The 17917-nt window shown below is 39.5% G+C and overlaps 1 protein-coding gene and 1 long non-coding RNA gene across 4 annotated transcripts in view; one reads left to right on the top strand and one right to left on the bottom strand.

The window, feature by feature from the left end:
- Positions 1-2064: 2064 nt before the first annotated feature.
- Positions 2065-17917, top strand: part of LOC133622364 (uncharacterized) — a 70323-nt gene continuing 54470 nt past the window's right edge. Inside the window, exon 1 of the long non-coding RNA XR_009817765.1 lies at positions 2065-2153. This is a non-coding gene — a long non-coding RNA (uncharacterized lncRNA). The remainder of the gene's footprint in view (positions 2154-17917) is intronic.
- LOC133622363 (rho GTPase-activating protein 6-like) overlaps positions 7602-17917 on the bottom strand; it is a 131454-nt gene continuing 121138 nt past the window's right edge. For 2 of the 3 annotated variants that reach the window (XM_061985009.1, XM_061985011.1), the window contains exons 10-14: positions 16065-16244; positions 15373-15464; positions 15069-15289; positions 12445-12528; positions 7602-10558 (exon numbers count right to left, since the gene is read on the bottom strand). In XM_061985009.1, the coding sequence (XP_061840993.1) occupies positions 10020-10558; positions 12445-12528; positions 15069-15289; positions 15373-15464; positions 16065-16244 (1116 nt within the window). In that variant the 3' untranslated portion in view covers positions 7602-10019. The remainder of the gene's footprint in view (positions 10559-12444; positions 12529-15068; positions 15290-15372; positions 15465-16064; positions 16245-17917) is intronic. The other variant, XM_061985010.1, reaches the window with a different exon arrangement.

Genomic DNA, 17917 nt, shown 5'->3' with positions numbered 1-17917 from the left:
TTAGTACAGGGGTCGACAACCCAAAACGTTGAAAGAGCCATATTGGACCAAAAATGCAATAAACAAATCTGTCTGGAGCCGCAAAATATGAAGAGCCGTATATAAGTCTTATAATGAAGGCAACACTTGACGTAAAAGTCTTTATTAGTTATAATAGCCTACTATCAAAATGACTATGTGTCGCAGGCTGAAGCAAATCTTCGTTGACAGAAATGTTGAAATTCAATATTTATTCTACACATTTTTACAACCTTGGAAAACATGAGTAAATTAGAGGCTACTCAGAAGGTGAGATAACTCCTGGAAATGACTGGCTTTTAATGGCCAAAGGTATAGATGTGTGTGTCCAAGTTAAAGGAAACGGCAGGCTGTCTTCTTTTAATAGATTTATTACAATCTTTGGCAAGCTAGGTAATGTTTGCTGTGGTCTGGAACAACATGACAGACAAACAACTATCTGAAATGCAGCCAATATTACATACAAATAATGTGTCATGAAAGATGCAAAACTAAATTATATACAAAGAGGATAAAAGTCAATAACATTAACAAAGCTCACGTTTGTGCATTCACGCACAGCATAACAAGTTTGGTGGACAAAATGAGACAAAGAAGGAGTGGAAAATTTTACATGTAAACAAACTGTTGCGTCACAGTCCACACTATGGTGAGTTCAAGAACCGCCAAAATTAGTAGGACAAAATGATGTTCACCAAATACTGTCATCAGTGAAGCATACACACAGACATTATAAACAGTGGGCTTTTTAACAATTGGGAAGGTTTGTGTCATTTTTGTCCTCAAACAAAAAACATACTAAACCAAAAAAAAAATGTTCCCCCATCTTTTTCCATTTTTAATAATTTTTAAAAAATGCTCCAGGGAGCCACTCGGGCGGCACTAAAGAGCCGCATGCTGCTCGAGAGCTGCGGGTTGCTGACCCCCACTGTAGGAGATGGGCAATTTTGTAGGTATGCAATTTGGTACTGATCCAAATTGGCATTCTTTGGCCTTGGCGTCACTCTATTTTTAATCTCATTAATGCAGTACCATTTTAGAATAAGGTGACTTTGTTAAGCTGCCAAATTCCACTTGGGAGTGGGCTTGCTTCCGGAGAAATGGGAACAACATGACAAAAGAGAAGCGAAGAGGCTCAGTTAGTGCATAGTGGACAACGCTTCATAACTAATGAGAAGGTGTGGTGAAATTGCCCTCTGCATTTGACCCATCCCCTTGTTCCACCACCTGGGAGGGGAGGGGAGCAGTGGGCAGCAGCAGTGGCAGGAACCATTTTGGTGATTTGATTTGGTGTTGTATTTTGTAGCGTCCCGGAAGAGTTAGTGCTGCAAAGGGTTCGTTGTTAGAATGGATGAAAAGCGGACGTGACAACAGCTTGTAGAGGACATTAAAGGTAGTGCCTTTAAGGCACGCCCCCAAGACTGTGATCTGGGTGCACTACGAGATATAATGACTGATGAACACCTTCGTTTGATAATGAAGGTTGCCTCAGCTCAAAGCATGAGCCCCAACATTAATGAACTAGCACCCAAGAAAAGATGCCAGGTATCTGGCTTGGGCACATCAGATTAGATCAGTGTGTTGCAAACTGAGCAGTTTAAAGTCCTGAATGGTTGGTTTATTCATTGTTATTTTATTTTCAAATGTATTAGCCTGTGGAAAAAGTTAATGTTGATATTTACCTCAGAAGGCTGCAAATAGAAAAGAGGCATTCAATTTTTATTTAAATTGTATTTGATATGCGATTGATATTTTTGAATTATTATTATTATTATTATTTGAAACTCGATTTTGCATGTCACTATAAAGTTATATAAGCCTTGTTTGTTCAATATTCAATGCAAAACTTGTTTGGGTCCCTATTAAAAGGTTAATTTGTTCAACCTTGGCCCGCAGCTTTGTTCAGTTTTAAATTTTGGCCCACTCTGTATTTGAGTTTGACAACCCTGCTATATGTCATTTAATGAAGATTCGTGTGGGGAGTTGTGTCTCCATTTCGCCACTAGGGGGCAATGCCACCTCAGTGAGTTAGTGAAGAAGTAAATGGTCTTCAATGAGGTTGCTGTCAGTCAGATAGCAGCGAGGAAAGACAACAGGTGCTGATATCTGCCTCGTCATTTCTTTGTTCCTTACAGGTTAGTCACGTATCAAAACTAAACATCATTGATTTAATGTGTTCATTATAAAGTGCAAGCAGCTATTGGTGGAGAGTTTGATGAGCAGGACATTCAATTATGTGTACTTTTGAGGTCCCTAAACGTGACATAATCCCTACTGCTACACGATCTAGCTTAATTGCCACGTTGTCGGTTTAGCTCAGTGAAAGTAGTTTGATTTGTCTAAAAGGCTCAAACTTAATTTACTTATGGCTACCTGTACATGATAAAAGTGTGCTATGTGTCAAAATGTTTTCAATGATATATTTATATTTTTAAGGACTCGCTCACTGACATGTTGGGATTTCCTATTCAATTATGTACTTCATTAACAGTTTAGCTACAATGAGAAACAGAAATGCAAGATTAGAGATGTCCGATAATGGCTTTTTTGCCGATATTCCGATATTGTCCAACTCTTAATTACCGATTCCGATATCAACCGATACCGATATATACAGTTGTGGACTCAACACATTATTGTGCCTAATTTTGTTGTGATGCCCCGCTGGATGCATTAAACAAAGTAACAAGGTTTTCCAAAATAAGAGAACAACTTCAACTTAAGTTATGGGAAAAAAAGTGCCAACATGGCATTGCCATATTTATTATTGAAGTCACAAAGTGCATTATTTTTTTTAACATGCCTCAAAACAGCAGCTTGGAATTTGGGACATGCTCTCCCTGAGATAATCCTGATAGCCACTACAACTATGGGAAATACTATACCATACCTGCCAACTACTCCGGTTTTCCCGTAATTAGTACGGTTTTCATCAACCTATTCCGGGTTACGGTTGCAGTGATAAAAAATACGGTTTTTCATTAATTAAAAAAAAAAAATTTTTTTTAAGTTTTATTCACGAAATCGCGTAACAACGACAATCGACACTGCTTCCCGTAACTTCCTATCGAGCCATTCCGAATGCCATGCGCGAGGCTTTTTATAGCACCGCTGCCAAGCACGAGGCACCTGTTGCCATTGTTTCCAAACGAGCGAACGATCATGGAATCAGCCGGAGAAAAATCACAAACGAGTCTTAAACCGAAAAGAAAACTGCAGTCATTCCGTGAAGAATTTTCAAAAGCCTATCCGGGAATAATTATCCGTTCCAAAAATGGTGAAAACTACGCGAATTGCACCTTGTGCAGACAAGATTTTTCGATCGGACACGGAGGAATTAGCGATGTAAAAGACCACGTTGGGACAAAAAAACACAAGTCTAATGCCGTTGCTAGCGATACAAGTGGAAAACTTTCAACGTTTTTCGTCGCCCAAACAGATTCGTTGGATACATTTGGATTTTAGCCACAAAAAGGTAATGACACCAATGTTATCTATTGGAATTGTTTAGTACTGTTATACTGTTAAAAGTGTTTATACTATTTATGCTTTCAAGTCCAAGTTGAAGAAATCTTGTTAAATGTTGACAGCATAACTACCAAAATACAGAAGTATGTCCTTAATATTTTTGCAGTGCTATTTCTGTTAAAAAGTTAAAATGATTACATTAGAGATGTGATGTGCCACTTTTCAAGTGTCTGATGGCTTGAATTAATTTTCATTAATTTTTCATATTTTGAATTCTTTTGAAAGGCTTACAAAAAAACTACATTTGAATTGTAATTCCATGCTATTGACAGGACTATTAATTTTAATGAAGTTAGCTTACCATGTTTACAGTATGATAATTGTGATAGAAATGTGAATTTTAGGCACAGAATATGTTTTACAATTGAACAAGGCAGTAGATTATACAAGCTTGGACAGAAAGTTAATAATGACACCAATTTTTTTTTAATGGAAATGTTTAGTACTGTTTTACCATTTGTTTACTGTAAAAAGTGTTTATACTGTTTATACTTTCAATTAACAAATTGAAGTCTTGTGAAAGGTTGACAGGATAACTGGCATTAACTGTCAAAATAATTTCAAACTATTGAAGTTAGTTTACAGAATAAACATGTCAATCAACCCATATGATTTTTGCTGTAATATTTTTGTTTTGAAAAGTCACTGTGACTGATAGAAAAGTGATGGTTTTAGCAACATTTTAACCTGTCTGAATGCTAATAATCATTTTGCGTTGGGGGGGCGAAGCCTGAACCCCCCCACCAGGACTTTGTCCTGGACCTACCGGGGCCTGCAACCCCTGGACCCTGGCTACTAGGTTTTTCTGATTTCAAAAGTTGGCAGGTATGCTATACTTTGACTTTCACAAAGTGCATTATTTTTTTAGTATATATATTTTTTTTAAAACATGCCTCAAAACAACAGCTACAAAAACAATGAAGGCACACAGCTTCAGTCCAGAGTATACTAGAGTAATAAAGTAAACAACAACATAGTCCTCCTTTAGTAGACTGCCTGGCATACTGTATAACAGGAAATTATAAACTGGGCTCAATCTTCCCTGCTCTAATGCAGTGGTCCCCAACCACCGGTCGTGGATCGATTGGTACCGGGCCGCACAAGAAATTAAAAAAAAAAAATATATATATATATATATATATTTTTTTTTTTTATTAAATCAACATAAAAAACACAAGATACACTTACAATTAGTACACCAACCCAAAAAACCTCCCTCCCCCATTTACTCTCATTCACACTCATTCGCACAAAAGGGTTTCTTTCTGTTATTAATATTTCTGGTTCCTACATTATATATCAATATAGATCAATACTGTCTGCAGGGATACAGTCCATAAGCACGCATGGTTGTAATTTTTAATGACAACATTTTTTTTTTTTTTATTTAAAAAAAAAAAAAAAAATCTAAATCCTCCCCTGGTCCGTGGGACACATTTTCAAGCGTTGACCGGCAGTTACAAAAAGGTTGGGGACCACTGCTCTAACGTATTTGTATGAGTAACACAAATGTGCTGCAAGCTAGTGGTGAGTGCTTGAAGTGGCCTAGCAGTCAGCCAGAGCTTCTGAAATGCTGCGTTGAGACAGGGCACCTCTGTTCACTGCAAGCTGCTTTCGGTGTTTGCTTTTCATCCATCTTCCGCTTGTATTCATCGTGTATCTCCTTATGATTCTTGAAGAGGTGGGAGATCAAATTGCTTGTGTTAAAGGAAGACGTCTTGGTTCCTCCTCTCATAACCAACTTTTTGCAGTCATTGCAAATTGCCAGTTTTTTATCCGTCAGACACACTTTCAAATAATCCCAAACCATAGACATGGTGTCGTTAGTCAGTCACCAAGCTCGCTCGCTTGTTAGCCACGGCTACAGCACCGGCAACAACACACTCTTATTGTTGTTATGCTACGCTCGCGGCGGTTTGATGAGGTCATTAAGCGTCGCCAGTAAACCGCTCATGCTGCAGTCGTCAACTCCTGTGTTGTGTGTGAGAGAGGGGAGAGGGGAGCTCTACTGCTCCCATGTCCGTGTTTTACCGGATATGTACCTACCGCTTCGTACAGCGGCGTTTTAAAAAGTCATTAATTTTACTTTTTGAAACCGATACCGATCATTTCCAATCTTACATTTTAAAGCATTTATCGCGGACATCTCTTGTTAAGATAAAAGTATATTTCAGTGTTGTCGCTAGGAATTTTCAAAATGGGGTCCCAGGGACCCCATCAAGTCATAAAAATGGGGTCCCACAGTACATTTTTGGGGTCCCACTTTTGTGTAACTGTTTTGAAAACAAATGATACATGTATGCATTATCCTGCTATATCTCACATTCTATATTGTGTTTTGGAAAAAAGTTGTCATAAACGTTACTTAATTCATTAAAAAAAATAATACAAAAGAAAACACATTTGTATGCATATGTAAGTTTATTCAGTTATAAACATTCATTCACTTTCTTCTTTTCTTCATGGATCTAAACTTGACCGCTGCCGGTATTTTTTTCTATATTTTTATTTAATAAGTTGTAGGTGTATTTATTTCAGTATAAAAGTGTAAAAAGTGTTTTGCTTCGGTCATGAAATGATGAGTGCCAGGGCATACATACATTATTTATTTAACGCTTAAATCTCTACAGTCTACATCAACTTCAGATCTATCTGGCAATTCTATGTTTGTTTGTTTTCTGCCCTTTTTGTCAAAGAAAACTGTTTTTATTAATGGCAAACACACAAAATATGCAAAATCTTCCACTAAAAACATTTTTCAAAGTGGAATATTTGATGTGGATAGGTCAATAATTCATAAAAAAAACATTGATTTTGATTCAATATTATGTTTTGAGCAATGACAGTTTTAAAGAAAAAAAATTCAGCTTTCTTTTATTAGTCAACATTGCAACTTTTTCTAAATGACATTTCACCTTCGTGTTTATCACGAGTGCATATTTGTGATTGATAAAACTTTCGGCAAATCAAAATTTACGACCAATAAAAACGTAATAAACGGGGACGGAAATTTGATCCGGCAAATATAAACAAAACACCGGCGGAAAGCGATAATCGATCAATTAAAAAAAAAACAAGCAAAAATCTGCATCCGGGGAACGCCCGGGCTTCTGGAATTGAGCGTCCTTTCTGATTTCAATGCGTAAAAAGACACAAAGTGCGTTAACGCCAACACTGTATTTACTTATAGCATTAAGGTTGAACATTAAAGTAGTCATTTTGGCTAATAGTATTGCATATGAATATCAGATGTACTTGCCAACCTTGACACCTTCGAATTTGGGAGATTGGGGGGGTGTATAGAGGTGTGGGGGGCGGGGTTGAGGTGGGCGAGGGTGTATATTATAGCCCGGAAGAATTAGGGATGCAAGGGGTTCTGGGTATTTGTTCTGTTGTGTTACGGTACGGATGTTCTCCCGAAATGTGTTTGTCTTTCTTGTTTGGTGTGGGTTCAGAGTGTGGCGCATATTTGTAACAGTGTTAAAGTTGTTCATACGGCCACCCTCAGTGTGACCTGTATGGCTGTTGATCAAGTATGTCTTGCAATTACTTTCGTGTGTATGCAGAAGCCGCATACAACATGTGACTGAGCCGGCACGCTGTTTGTATGGTGAAAAAGCGGACGCGTCGGCAGTGCCATCACGGGACGCCCTTAATATTGTTGTCCGGGTGATAATCGGGAGAAATTCGGGAGAATGGTTGCCCCGGGAGATTTTCGGGAGGGGCACTGAAATTCGGGAGTCTCCCGGAAAAATCGGGAGGGTTGGCAAGTATGGATGTATGGACTTAAAGGTGAATGTTGAGTTGGTGGTTTTGATTTATGTGGGCTATGACCTGATTTAGAATGTAAAAATGAGTGAATGTAAAACAAACAAAGCAAGAAACATTTCTTTTGACAATAAAGTCAGTCAGACTGCAGTGAGAGAAGACAACAGATGCTGCGATCTGCTTAATCATTTCTTTGGTCGTGACAGAACTACACACACATACTCTGTTTACGGGCCTGTTACACTTCCCAAACGAAAAACAGATAACTCAACAACAGTGTACACTATAAATCATATTTATTCCACTGTAGCATACTGATGACATGATACAAAAATAAGCAAATAGCAAAACATTGCATGACAAATTGGACCACCCACTGATGTAAAAAATAAAAATAATTGGCACGATAGGATTTAAAGCTGGTGAGAAAACACTCTGACCAATTGTATACACACGTCTATATACATTTTCTTTTCTTTTTTTTTTTCATTTTCAATAAAAACATACATTCTGTATATCATAATACTGAGAGAAGCAAAGCACATTTGCGGAACATTTCACAAAATATAAACCTTGATTGGTTTGTGTGGCGATATAACTAAAAGCTACAGCACGCTTATTTCCTCCTGTAACCTGTAATGTGGTCTGGTATTCTTATTTAAGTGTTATTCAGTGATTATTGTTTGAATATTGTTTTGAAGTGGCACGTTTGTTATGTTTAGTATTTTGATAATAGTCCTACACATTATTCCCTACATTTGAGTTCTGTATGTGCTCATGTTTCCCTATACCCTAATAGGGGATGGACTGCAGTTAAAAGAGAGCGCTAGGAGAACGAGTTGTTGTTGAGCTTGAACAAGATGGAGTCAAGCCCGTCCTGCTTTGGTGGCGTTTTTATCAAGAAATGCAACAAATACATGTATCCTAACAACTCAACTGTAACCCGCCGTCAATTAACAGCCTTCTGGACTGGTAAGGGACAAATATTACAGTTATTCTCACTTACATGTACATCTCGGGAGTGGTACCTGTTTTTTATTTTAAAGAAGGCAGCAGCAAAATAATCTGGCAGTAGGTGGCGCCAGATCCTAACCGCAATGCTTGGTTGTCTTTCTTGTACATCAGTTCTTCAAAAAAAATACGCCATCATTTATTTGCCAGCAAATATTCACCTGACTAAATCTTTGGAGATGGGTTGTCTGTTTTGGTTTTCAAATAGAAGTGCTGTTTAAGTCATTTGTTTCATTTCATGTTGAAACAACTTTTTAATTCAACCTGATCAGTTAAGTATTATCGTGTTTTTCAACCTTTTTTGAGCCAAGTTATATTTTTTCATTGAAAACATCCCGAGGCACACCACCAGCAGACAATGTTAAAAATTAAACTCAGTAGCTAGAATTGACAATATAAAGTCGTTCTCATCAAATACCTGACTCAATTGTTCGATATGAGTTTAAACTATAACTTTAACCATCCATGCATAACTAATTACTAATTACATGGTTACTCTGCTGATCTCTAGACAGGCACTCAACAACGGCACATTATTTGCGGATTATAATTATTGGTTTGCGAAAAAAACAAAAAACAAAATTACAATGCTTAGAAGACCTGATGTTGCCATCATTACTGATGAAAAGCGGTCCAGACTAATTAGGTGAAATTGCATAATTTCCCACGGCACACCAGACAATATGTCACGGCACACTACAGTGGTTGAAAAACTATTAAACCGAATAAATAAGTGTTTACCATCTTATAATACAATTTCATATCATTTTTGATATATTTGTAAAGGGTTACGGAGGAAAGACGCTGCATATATTTTAGCTGTGGATATAATTGCTAATCTCTTACAGAACAAATATTAGGTGAGAGACAAAGTTTAGTAGTTATGTTTTTCAAATTAGGGTCTGCCTGGTTTTAACAAATACTTTTTAAAATGTCGGTATTAAACAATATGAACATTGTTTTTCTTTTATCACCGAGTGTATTTTACTAACGTACGCCAGGAGCTGAAAATGGATACTTTCTGAAATGCTATGCAAACATTCTTGGCCTAAATGTGACCCTTTCTCTCAACAAATACACCACATGAAACCAAGGACGATCCTGAAGTTTAAAAAACAACAACACATATTTGGCACGTCTTATAGTGCAGCGGGTGTCATACTTACAGCTGAGTGCTTTTATATTACGATTACATTCAACACTGAGTCTTACAAAGACTAACATTTACATTAAAAGCTTGAAGGACGACAGACTTTAGGTAGATCTGGCTGATAAAATATTTGATCAGTTTGAAGAGCTGCACTCCTTTAGTGGTGCGTACCAAAAGTCTGCATTTAGCAGCGACTAAAGCCAAGGACTTACTGTAGTCCTCAGTTGCCTTTTTACTAACTTGACAGGCATATTTCCTATTGTTCGCCCCGAAGGCAGAACGGAATTAGAATGTTCTGTAAAGTTGTGGTGATTTTTGAGGTATTTTCCGGTGGGCATTTTTCCTAAACCGACATGTGGGGCAGAAACAATATCCGAACATAGAAAAGTGAGTGGTGGCTCATGGATGTTCATAGAAGGCAGCAGCTGAACATGTAAACAACAATGCCATGGCGTGAACATGCTGGTCGATCCAGATATGGACGGGAAGGAAATATGATTGTCACGCGTGGATCGAATCTGGCACGAAGCAGGACTTGATGATGTCACACCAGCGTTTCGGGCAATGTGTCCGCGTTGTCTGAAGATAGCAGCTGCCAGATTTGCCAGCGGTCCCTCTGCCAGTCCTGCCACTCGGGGCTGTGTGGCATCATCGTCCCCTCCGAGCTTTTCTGCTCCGCACTCGGCTTTCTGTATTGCAGAGGGTGCTGCTGAGGCACCGCCAGCTGGGGCGAACTCTGACATGCGGCCAGTCGGTGATGAGCGTTATAAGGGGGAGGGCAACGAAGGGCAGAGCCGATCTCGTTAGCGTTCGCCCTGACTTTTGCCCCATGACCGTACTGGACCAGCTCCGTTCGGCTCACGTGCGACGTTGCCGATGCAGGGTTGGCAGTAAGCTCCTGGTGCAGCCACCTTGCGTTCACATGAGGGCTCCTGCAAATGCGTGTCACCGGCGGGTGGGGCCTGCACTCGGGAACGCAAGGCGCTGTTCTCGTGGTTTGTGCCATTGGCGGGTGTCTGCTGTCGCCATCAAGTCCATCCTGTGAGCTACGGGAGCTTCCTTCTGACACGTTGCCATGGGATCCTAGTAACAAAACATCTGCAATGTCAGTGAAGTCAATTAAATATTGTCACATAAATGTAGTTAAATTTAGTGTAACTTCAATATACACAGCTCAAAAAGTTATAGTCAGATTTTGATCTACTTTACAGACAATGTACAAAATAGGATAAAGTAATGACATTTTGGGGCTGATCCAGATCATTTCTACAATGTTATCCTACGTTTATGTTAGGAGTTTCAACTTGTGTGTGTGTGGATGCTAGCCAGCCTCCACCCACAGAGACAAAGACAGTGGATGACTGAAACCAGGCTTGACTCTATTTATTTCATTACACTGAAGATAGCTTATAAAGTCATAAGTAGAATTTCGTCTTCGATTCAGGAAAAGTCACAAGTGGGAAAAGTGGTTACATTTTGGGGCTGATCCAGATAACCATCTGGATTCAGGACCTTTTTATGATTTGGGAGATAAGACCTGGCAGAGATTTGCACTCTGTAAGTGCTTTTTTAGTTTTAAGGGCCCCTCTAATGTGAACAACTTTGGCACTTATTTCATAGTTCTTGACCTTAAAATGGATGTTTACAGGGAATATTCGCCACAAAATAGACACAATAGAGATTTTAGATTTGTTTTCTAACAAATCATCAGCGTCACCTACAGAAGAATGGAGGCCGTTTCGTATTGTGTAGTTTGTGTTTTGGTAGCATCTTCATCGAGAATAATGTTATATTTCTGTCCAGAAAAATATAAGGAATTAGCAAAAATGTCTGCCAGATGCATTGTTGCAGGTTGTAGCAAGACGACCTCAAGGAGTAGTCAGCCTGAATACATTTCCAAATGATGGCAATATGAGGAAAGTATGGACCTCCCCAGTCAAATTGACATGCGCAAAAGGTTTGTGCAAGTAGTTTGGAGGGATTTTTTTTTTCCAAAAGACTCAAGGCAACTGCAATCCCAAAAATCAGGAGCAACCTTGAGGGGAGAGAGAGAGAGAGACTGATATAAACCTGTAGAAAGACAGAGAAAGCAGGGCAGAACCGGTGCTCAAAAACAAGAAAAAATAAGTAAGCAGCGAGTATTCTATTTGCGTCCTCTTCAACTGATGTTTTGCTCAAAAAAACTTGAGGAAATGCTGAAAGAGCATGAGGAAACAGGCTGTGGTGTTTATGGAAGAGAAGGAAAGTCCGGAAACGGCAAATATTTCACATTTATCTTTTGCTCTTAATATTAACTATATCAGTTTTGATGTAATCATGGGCTAGGATGACAAAAACATGCAATTAAGTGATCAAAATAATATTTTATATGCCTTTTTATCTACACTGTCTATGCAGGGTAATGAGCTCCAGTTCTGTAGATGATGTCACACCAAGACGGGGAGACATAGCGAGTCTGGCTTACGTTCCAAATACAGTTAGTTACCTAATGATTACTCAAAAACGAATTGATATTATGGGAAATGACTGCCAGATTCATTTTCAGGAGCATACAAATACATAAAGAGAATGTATGAGGTCAATTTTGGTCATCTGGACACAACGGGTCCTTCAAACTGTTTCTAGTTTCACAGAAAACAAATGTTTTTTTAACAAGTCTGGTCTGGTCTCTTTTGCATGATGTAACAGAGTATGCCTTTCATTTCAATTAGTCCTTTTTTTTTTTTGTCCCCCAGAGGGGAAATGTTCTTTTCGTTCTGCTCCTTTTTTACCCATTAATGAGCCAATGTTATCATATTGCTATAGCAGAACTAAGGCAAACACGTTGCAAACACATTGCAAACACGTTGCTTCGTCTGTTTGGGTTTGTTTGTCTATCTGTGGGTGTGTGTCTACAACGATTGTTTTTCACTCACACAGCATGTACAAGCACCAAGGCTTTAAGGCCATTATTGTTTAAACCTGCCCACCTGTGTTTGTTTGGTCTTGGAGTGTTGGTTTCAGAGTCGTGTGCCATGTTCCCCAAATGTTAGCATGCTCCTCCGATATACTGTCTAAAGGAAGCAAAGAAGAGACAAGGTCCAATGATGGACATGGCTACCCCAGCATTGAAAGCAAGTTAAACTTTGGTGCAGGCTTGTTACGATACCAGACTTGCAGTAGTCGATACTGATACCTGTTAATTTCAACGGGTTTTGACGCTTATTTGATACTACGATTAAAAAAAAACTGAACCCTAGTACTTTTAAATTCTCTACTTTATTTAAAACTGTTTCAAAGTGTCCAGAATTTAAGATTACTTTGCTTCGACAAATTTTTGCACATAATTTAAATCATAGTATCAGCTGCCAAGAGGTAACTGTACATTAAAAAAAGAACAATAACCTCCCAGTATATCGAAACAAACAATACTGTGTTCATAAATATGCTCATAAATAACAATAATCTCTTTTAATATTCTCTCAATATGGTGGTTGTGACGTTATCATGTAATTTGTAATTAAATAGGCTAATAAATATGGTAAAACATATATTTTAAGACAAATATTTGTTTGTATTCATATACTATATATTATACTATATTATTAGTATACTTTTTTTCCTTTACATTATGCCTTTTTGGTCAATTTTTCCTGGGGTTTTTTTTGGTTCATTTTCTACAATGTGCCACAGGTCCATAAAAATGCTGCTTTCCACAAATGGCCCGAGGCCACATTTTGAACACCACTGGTTTACATATAGAGGTGCCAAACAATGGAAGTGTCTCCAAGCTGTGTATTCTTAACACCTACAGAAGTGATAAAAGGTTTGATAGCAACTTTGTGGAGGTTTTCTGCTGTGGTAAAGCACACTCCCTGGGCTTGTGGTGGCGGATCCACGCTCTCACTCGCACGGCAAATATTTAGCATTTCAAGACCGTATATATACACACTCCACTTTGTTACTTCCTTCTCTCGTTTCACTTTTAATACCTACATCGATAAATTAGCAAACTGGATCTCTTCTGGTACGTCTTTCTCTGGCAAAGGTGGTGTGTATTAGGTATGTTGTGAAGCGTATGGTGCATATAATTTGTTTATGAGGGAAGGCGAACTGGACATGCCAAATTCGCATTCGTGACAGGTTTTCACAAGTACCATATTTCTCGGACCATAGGGCGCACCGGATTATAAGGCGCACTGACAATAAGCAGGTCTATTCAGGTCTATTCTCATACAAAAGGCGCACCGGAGTATAATGCACATTAATTGGATCATATTATAATTTTTTTCTACATTTAAAACACTTCCTTGTGGTCTCCATAACATGTAATGGTGGTTCTATGGTTAAAATGTTGCATAAATTATGTTCTACAGATCATCTTCAAGTCCCTTTCTGACCGTCGCTTCAGGATGCGCCGTTTTGTGGGCGGTTTTATTTATGTGGCTGCACTTCGACAGCGTCTTCTCCCCGTCATCTTTGTTGTAGCGGTGTAGCGTGCAAGAACGGGAGTTGAAGAAGTGTCAAAAGATGGAGCTAACTGTCTTAATGACATTCAGACTTTACTTGAATCAATAATGGAGCAGCATCTCCTCATCTGGAAACAATAACAACGCCGGAAATGTGTCCCGTGAAAAACCGTCCGACCAAAACTCTCTAATAACTTAAGTTCCGTGGGTGAACTATGTAAACCCACTACACCAGTAGTTTTTAGCGCTTCCATAGCGAGTCTACTGACAGATATAAGCTAGAACTTTACGCTACTTTATATTACAATTGGCAACAGCGGAGGGTGAATGTCCCATAACAAGAAGATAGAGACAAAGAAGAAGCTTATCGACTATGGCGTTTTCATGGACTACAATGGCGAACACATGCAAATTTTCATTATTTATGCAGATCCCAAATACACATCAGCAGGTACCAGAAGGTAAGAAAAGTTGGTTTTGCATAATATTGCGAAACAAAACGCCAGATAATGTGTCTGCTAATAGGTGCCATTTTGCGGTCCTTATACACACATCACAATAGTACTGTATGTTGAAGCACAGCAGTCTGACGAGGGTAGCCGTAATGCTCCGACAATCCATCAAGTGGTGCGGCTTCATAGCTTACCAAAGTCGTACTAAAACATTTTGACAGATTTTTGAGCGCTGTGTGTATTATTCTATATTCTCCATGGAACATTTACATTTTGGTGTTGTTTACTGGTGTCATCTTGCAGTCTACACATATCTCTTATGTGTGACTGCCATCTACTGGTCACACTTATCATTACACCATGTACCAAATAAAACAGCTTCAAGGTCGGTAAGCACAGCCAGAATTATTCCGTACATTAGGCGCACCGGGTATAAGCCTCACTGTCGATTTTTGAGAAAATCAAAGGATTTAAAGTGCGCCTTATAGTCTGAAAAATACGGTAAGCATATTTTTTTAAAGACAACAGGTGTTCTTTTTCGACGCTGAGAATTGATGCGGCTTGACGGGGAAAAAGTGTTGTATAGTCTCGGTACTAACAATACTGAAAAAAGCTGTTATCGATGTACTTTTCGCATGTTTGTAAGTATAGATACTTTTGACAACCCTACTTTGGTGTCAATTTTCCGCTCACCTGGTGCAGCCCAGCTGTCGCCTCCAGACTCCCTACCCCAACCCACCACCTGCCCCGTCAGGGCACCTCCCGGCTTTCCTGCCTCCCCTCTTCGTTCGCTCAGAATCGGGGAGTTGTTGTCATAGGGGGACACCTCCCCGCTAGACACTTTGTTGGAATCGCTGGAGGAGTGCTGCTCGCTCAGAGAGAAGGGATCCTCGGACTGGTGTAGATCAGGACTCCTGCAAGGAAAACCAAAACTTGGTTAAGAAAGAGAGCTTCAAACGGGCGGATGAAAGAATCTTGCGTTCGGTCTATAACTCACTGGGATGCTTTTCGCCTCAGGAGGTAGTCCACCACGTCAGGGTCTGTCTCCAGGAGACTCATCAACACTTCATTTTGCAAGTCAGCCGGGACCTAAACAAAAAGCAATTTGGATTAATTAGTTGAATAAAGTGAATCACCCTGCTCAAGGCGCCAATTGAGGCAGGTCAATATCGGTCTTCATTTCCTGCTTTGTTGCCAGATCTGTAATAAATTCAGACTTACAGATGTCATCTCCCATTTTTCAAATAAACAATAAACCCTAACTTTTACCAAGACACGAAGAAGTCTTGTGTGATTAATTGGCTTACTGTAGGAATGTAAGCCTGAGGGGAGTGGCAGTGGCAGATTACAAAACATTACAGTTTAAAGTTTTGGACCTAAAATGACCCGAGCTGCCTGTCTGCACCGTTGGAGAATCCCGAGAAGAGACGGGAACAAAGCAAGCGAAGAAGAAGAAGTTAATCCGTGCAGAATTGTGACCTCTCCTGACTCCACACGAAATCTTTCATGCCTGAATTTTATTTTGGAAAGAAGGCGTTCAATTGTCTGGGGCGGGGGTGAAGGTTTCTCGATGTTTTGGTCAAAGAACTGGCACCGATGACTCACTGACAAGACACGTCTGTTTCTGTCTACACAAAAATGTGAAAGTGCATCAGCTGACATCAAAAGTCAGGATGAGAGCTGACTGACCATGAAGAGTGTCTGGTAGCTGGCGATCATCCTCTGGAGCGCGGCGATGACGGCCGTGCTTTCCTCGGCTCTCGCAGAGCTTTGGACGCTGAACTCCTTGTCAGAGGATTTGAGTTTATGGAGGAGGTTGGGACCAAAGATGGTGGCGAGGTTCAAGGAGGTCATCTTGTTCCCTGTGATCTGCAATGAGGAAGAAAAACATAGTTTGGGCTGTCTGGCTTGAGTTTTGTAGCATGCTATGACAGAACGAGCTATGATTGATTGTCCTATGGCACAATAACCATGCCAAATTCCAAGACTCATTGTTCCCCTTTTCCTTTCCAACCTAAATAAGACATGGAAAGCCACTTTGTACCTCAAAAAGGCACAAAACATTCCTGTGTCTGACGGAGTGGCAGCTTGGGAGGGCTGTCTTCAAATAGTCAAAGTTTCGCCGATTCGATTTGGACGAGTCCTATCAAACTATCAACCTCGGTGTCGAATGTCGAACATTAAACCCACATTAACTTTGTTACTTCTACTTCCTCTATTTAGTCAAGTTTGATGTCTTCTCGGCTCTAGCCATCACTAAAGTATCCATTTTACTCAGTGTATGTTTTGGTCGTTGAATTTTCCTTTCATGAATGGGAATTGGAAAAACAAAACAATGATTGGTTTATTTGAACGTCATTTTAAAGCGGTCTTGTTTTAATTTTGTTCCTTCTTGTGGTCTGCATAACATGTACCGGTAATGGTGGTTCTTTTAAGTACAATTTTGCATAGATTACCGTATTTTCCGCACTATAAGGCGCACCTAAAAACCTCCAATTTTGTCAAAAGCTGACAGTGCGCCTTATAATCCGGTGCGCCTTATATATGGACCAATATTGAGCCTCCAACAGGTAAAAGTTTCAATCAATCAATCGCAACTACGGTAAGCAGCCGCCGACTTCATTTTCCCCCGTAGAAGAAGAGCTTCTTCTTCTACGGTGAGTAGCCGTCCCCGTAGAAGAAGAAGAAGCGCGCGGTGCATGCTGGGATATATGACTGCGCGAGGCGTGCCGTTTCATTTCCATTTGTTTGTTTTTGTAAAGACCCCAAAATGGCTCCTATTAAGAGACACTCTAACAAACGCAGAGTTTAAACTTAAGACGATCAGTCACGCAGTAGAACACGGGAATAGAGCAGCAGCGAGACTGACTCCATTAATGACGACTTCGACGAGACGGAGCCATGTTGGATGCCGTATTCGCTCAACTGTTTAATTCGGACACTGAAGAAGAAGAATTTGAGGGATTCGTGGATGAGGAATAACTTCATAAAGTGAGCTTTACATGTTTATTTTGTGTGTTGTTATACCTTGCTGTTGTTAAAAGATAAACAAAACACCACGTCACTGACTTTACCTCGGGGGAAAATAATAAAACAGCTGTTTATTCATTTTGGGAGTGAACAGAGTTGTCAGAACGCTGGTTTGTAATCTATTAATAAAGTTTGACTGACCTATCTGACTGTTTTGTTGACATTCCCTTTAGCGCAGCTCCATCTAATGGATTCATAACGTAACCCCAGCCTCTACTCTAGCGTCTATTCTATACGCCTTATAATGCGGTGCACCTTATATATGAACAAAGTTTTAAAATATGCCATTCATTGAAGGTGCGCCTTATAATCCGATGCGCCTTATAGTGCGGAAAATACGGTATGTTTTACAGACCATCTTCAAGCCGAAAAAAACGACCTAAAACATAAATTTTTATATTACGGTAACCGGAAGTTATTACCGTATTTTTCGGAGTATAAGTCGCACCGCCCGAAAATGCATAATAAAGAAGGAAAAAACATATATAAGTTGCACTGGAGTATAAGTCGCA

This window comes from Nerophis lumbriciformis, linkage group LG23, assembly GCF_033978685.3.
Source record: "Nerophis lumbriciformis linkage group LG23, RoL_Nlum_v2.1, whole genome shotgun sequence".
NCBI classification, from domain to species: domain Eukaryota; kingdom Metazoa; phylum Chordata; class Actinopteri; order Syngnathiformes; family Syngnathidae; genus Nerophis; species Nerophis lumbriciformis.
Note: the sequence above shows the minus strand (reverse complement) of the source record. Positions and strands in the feature narration are given on the sequence as shown.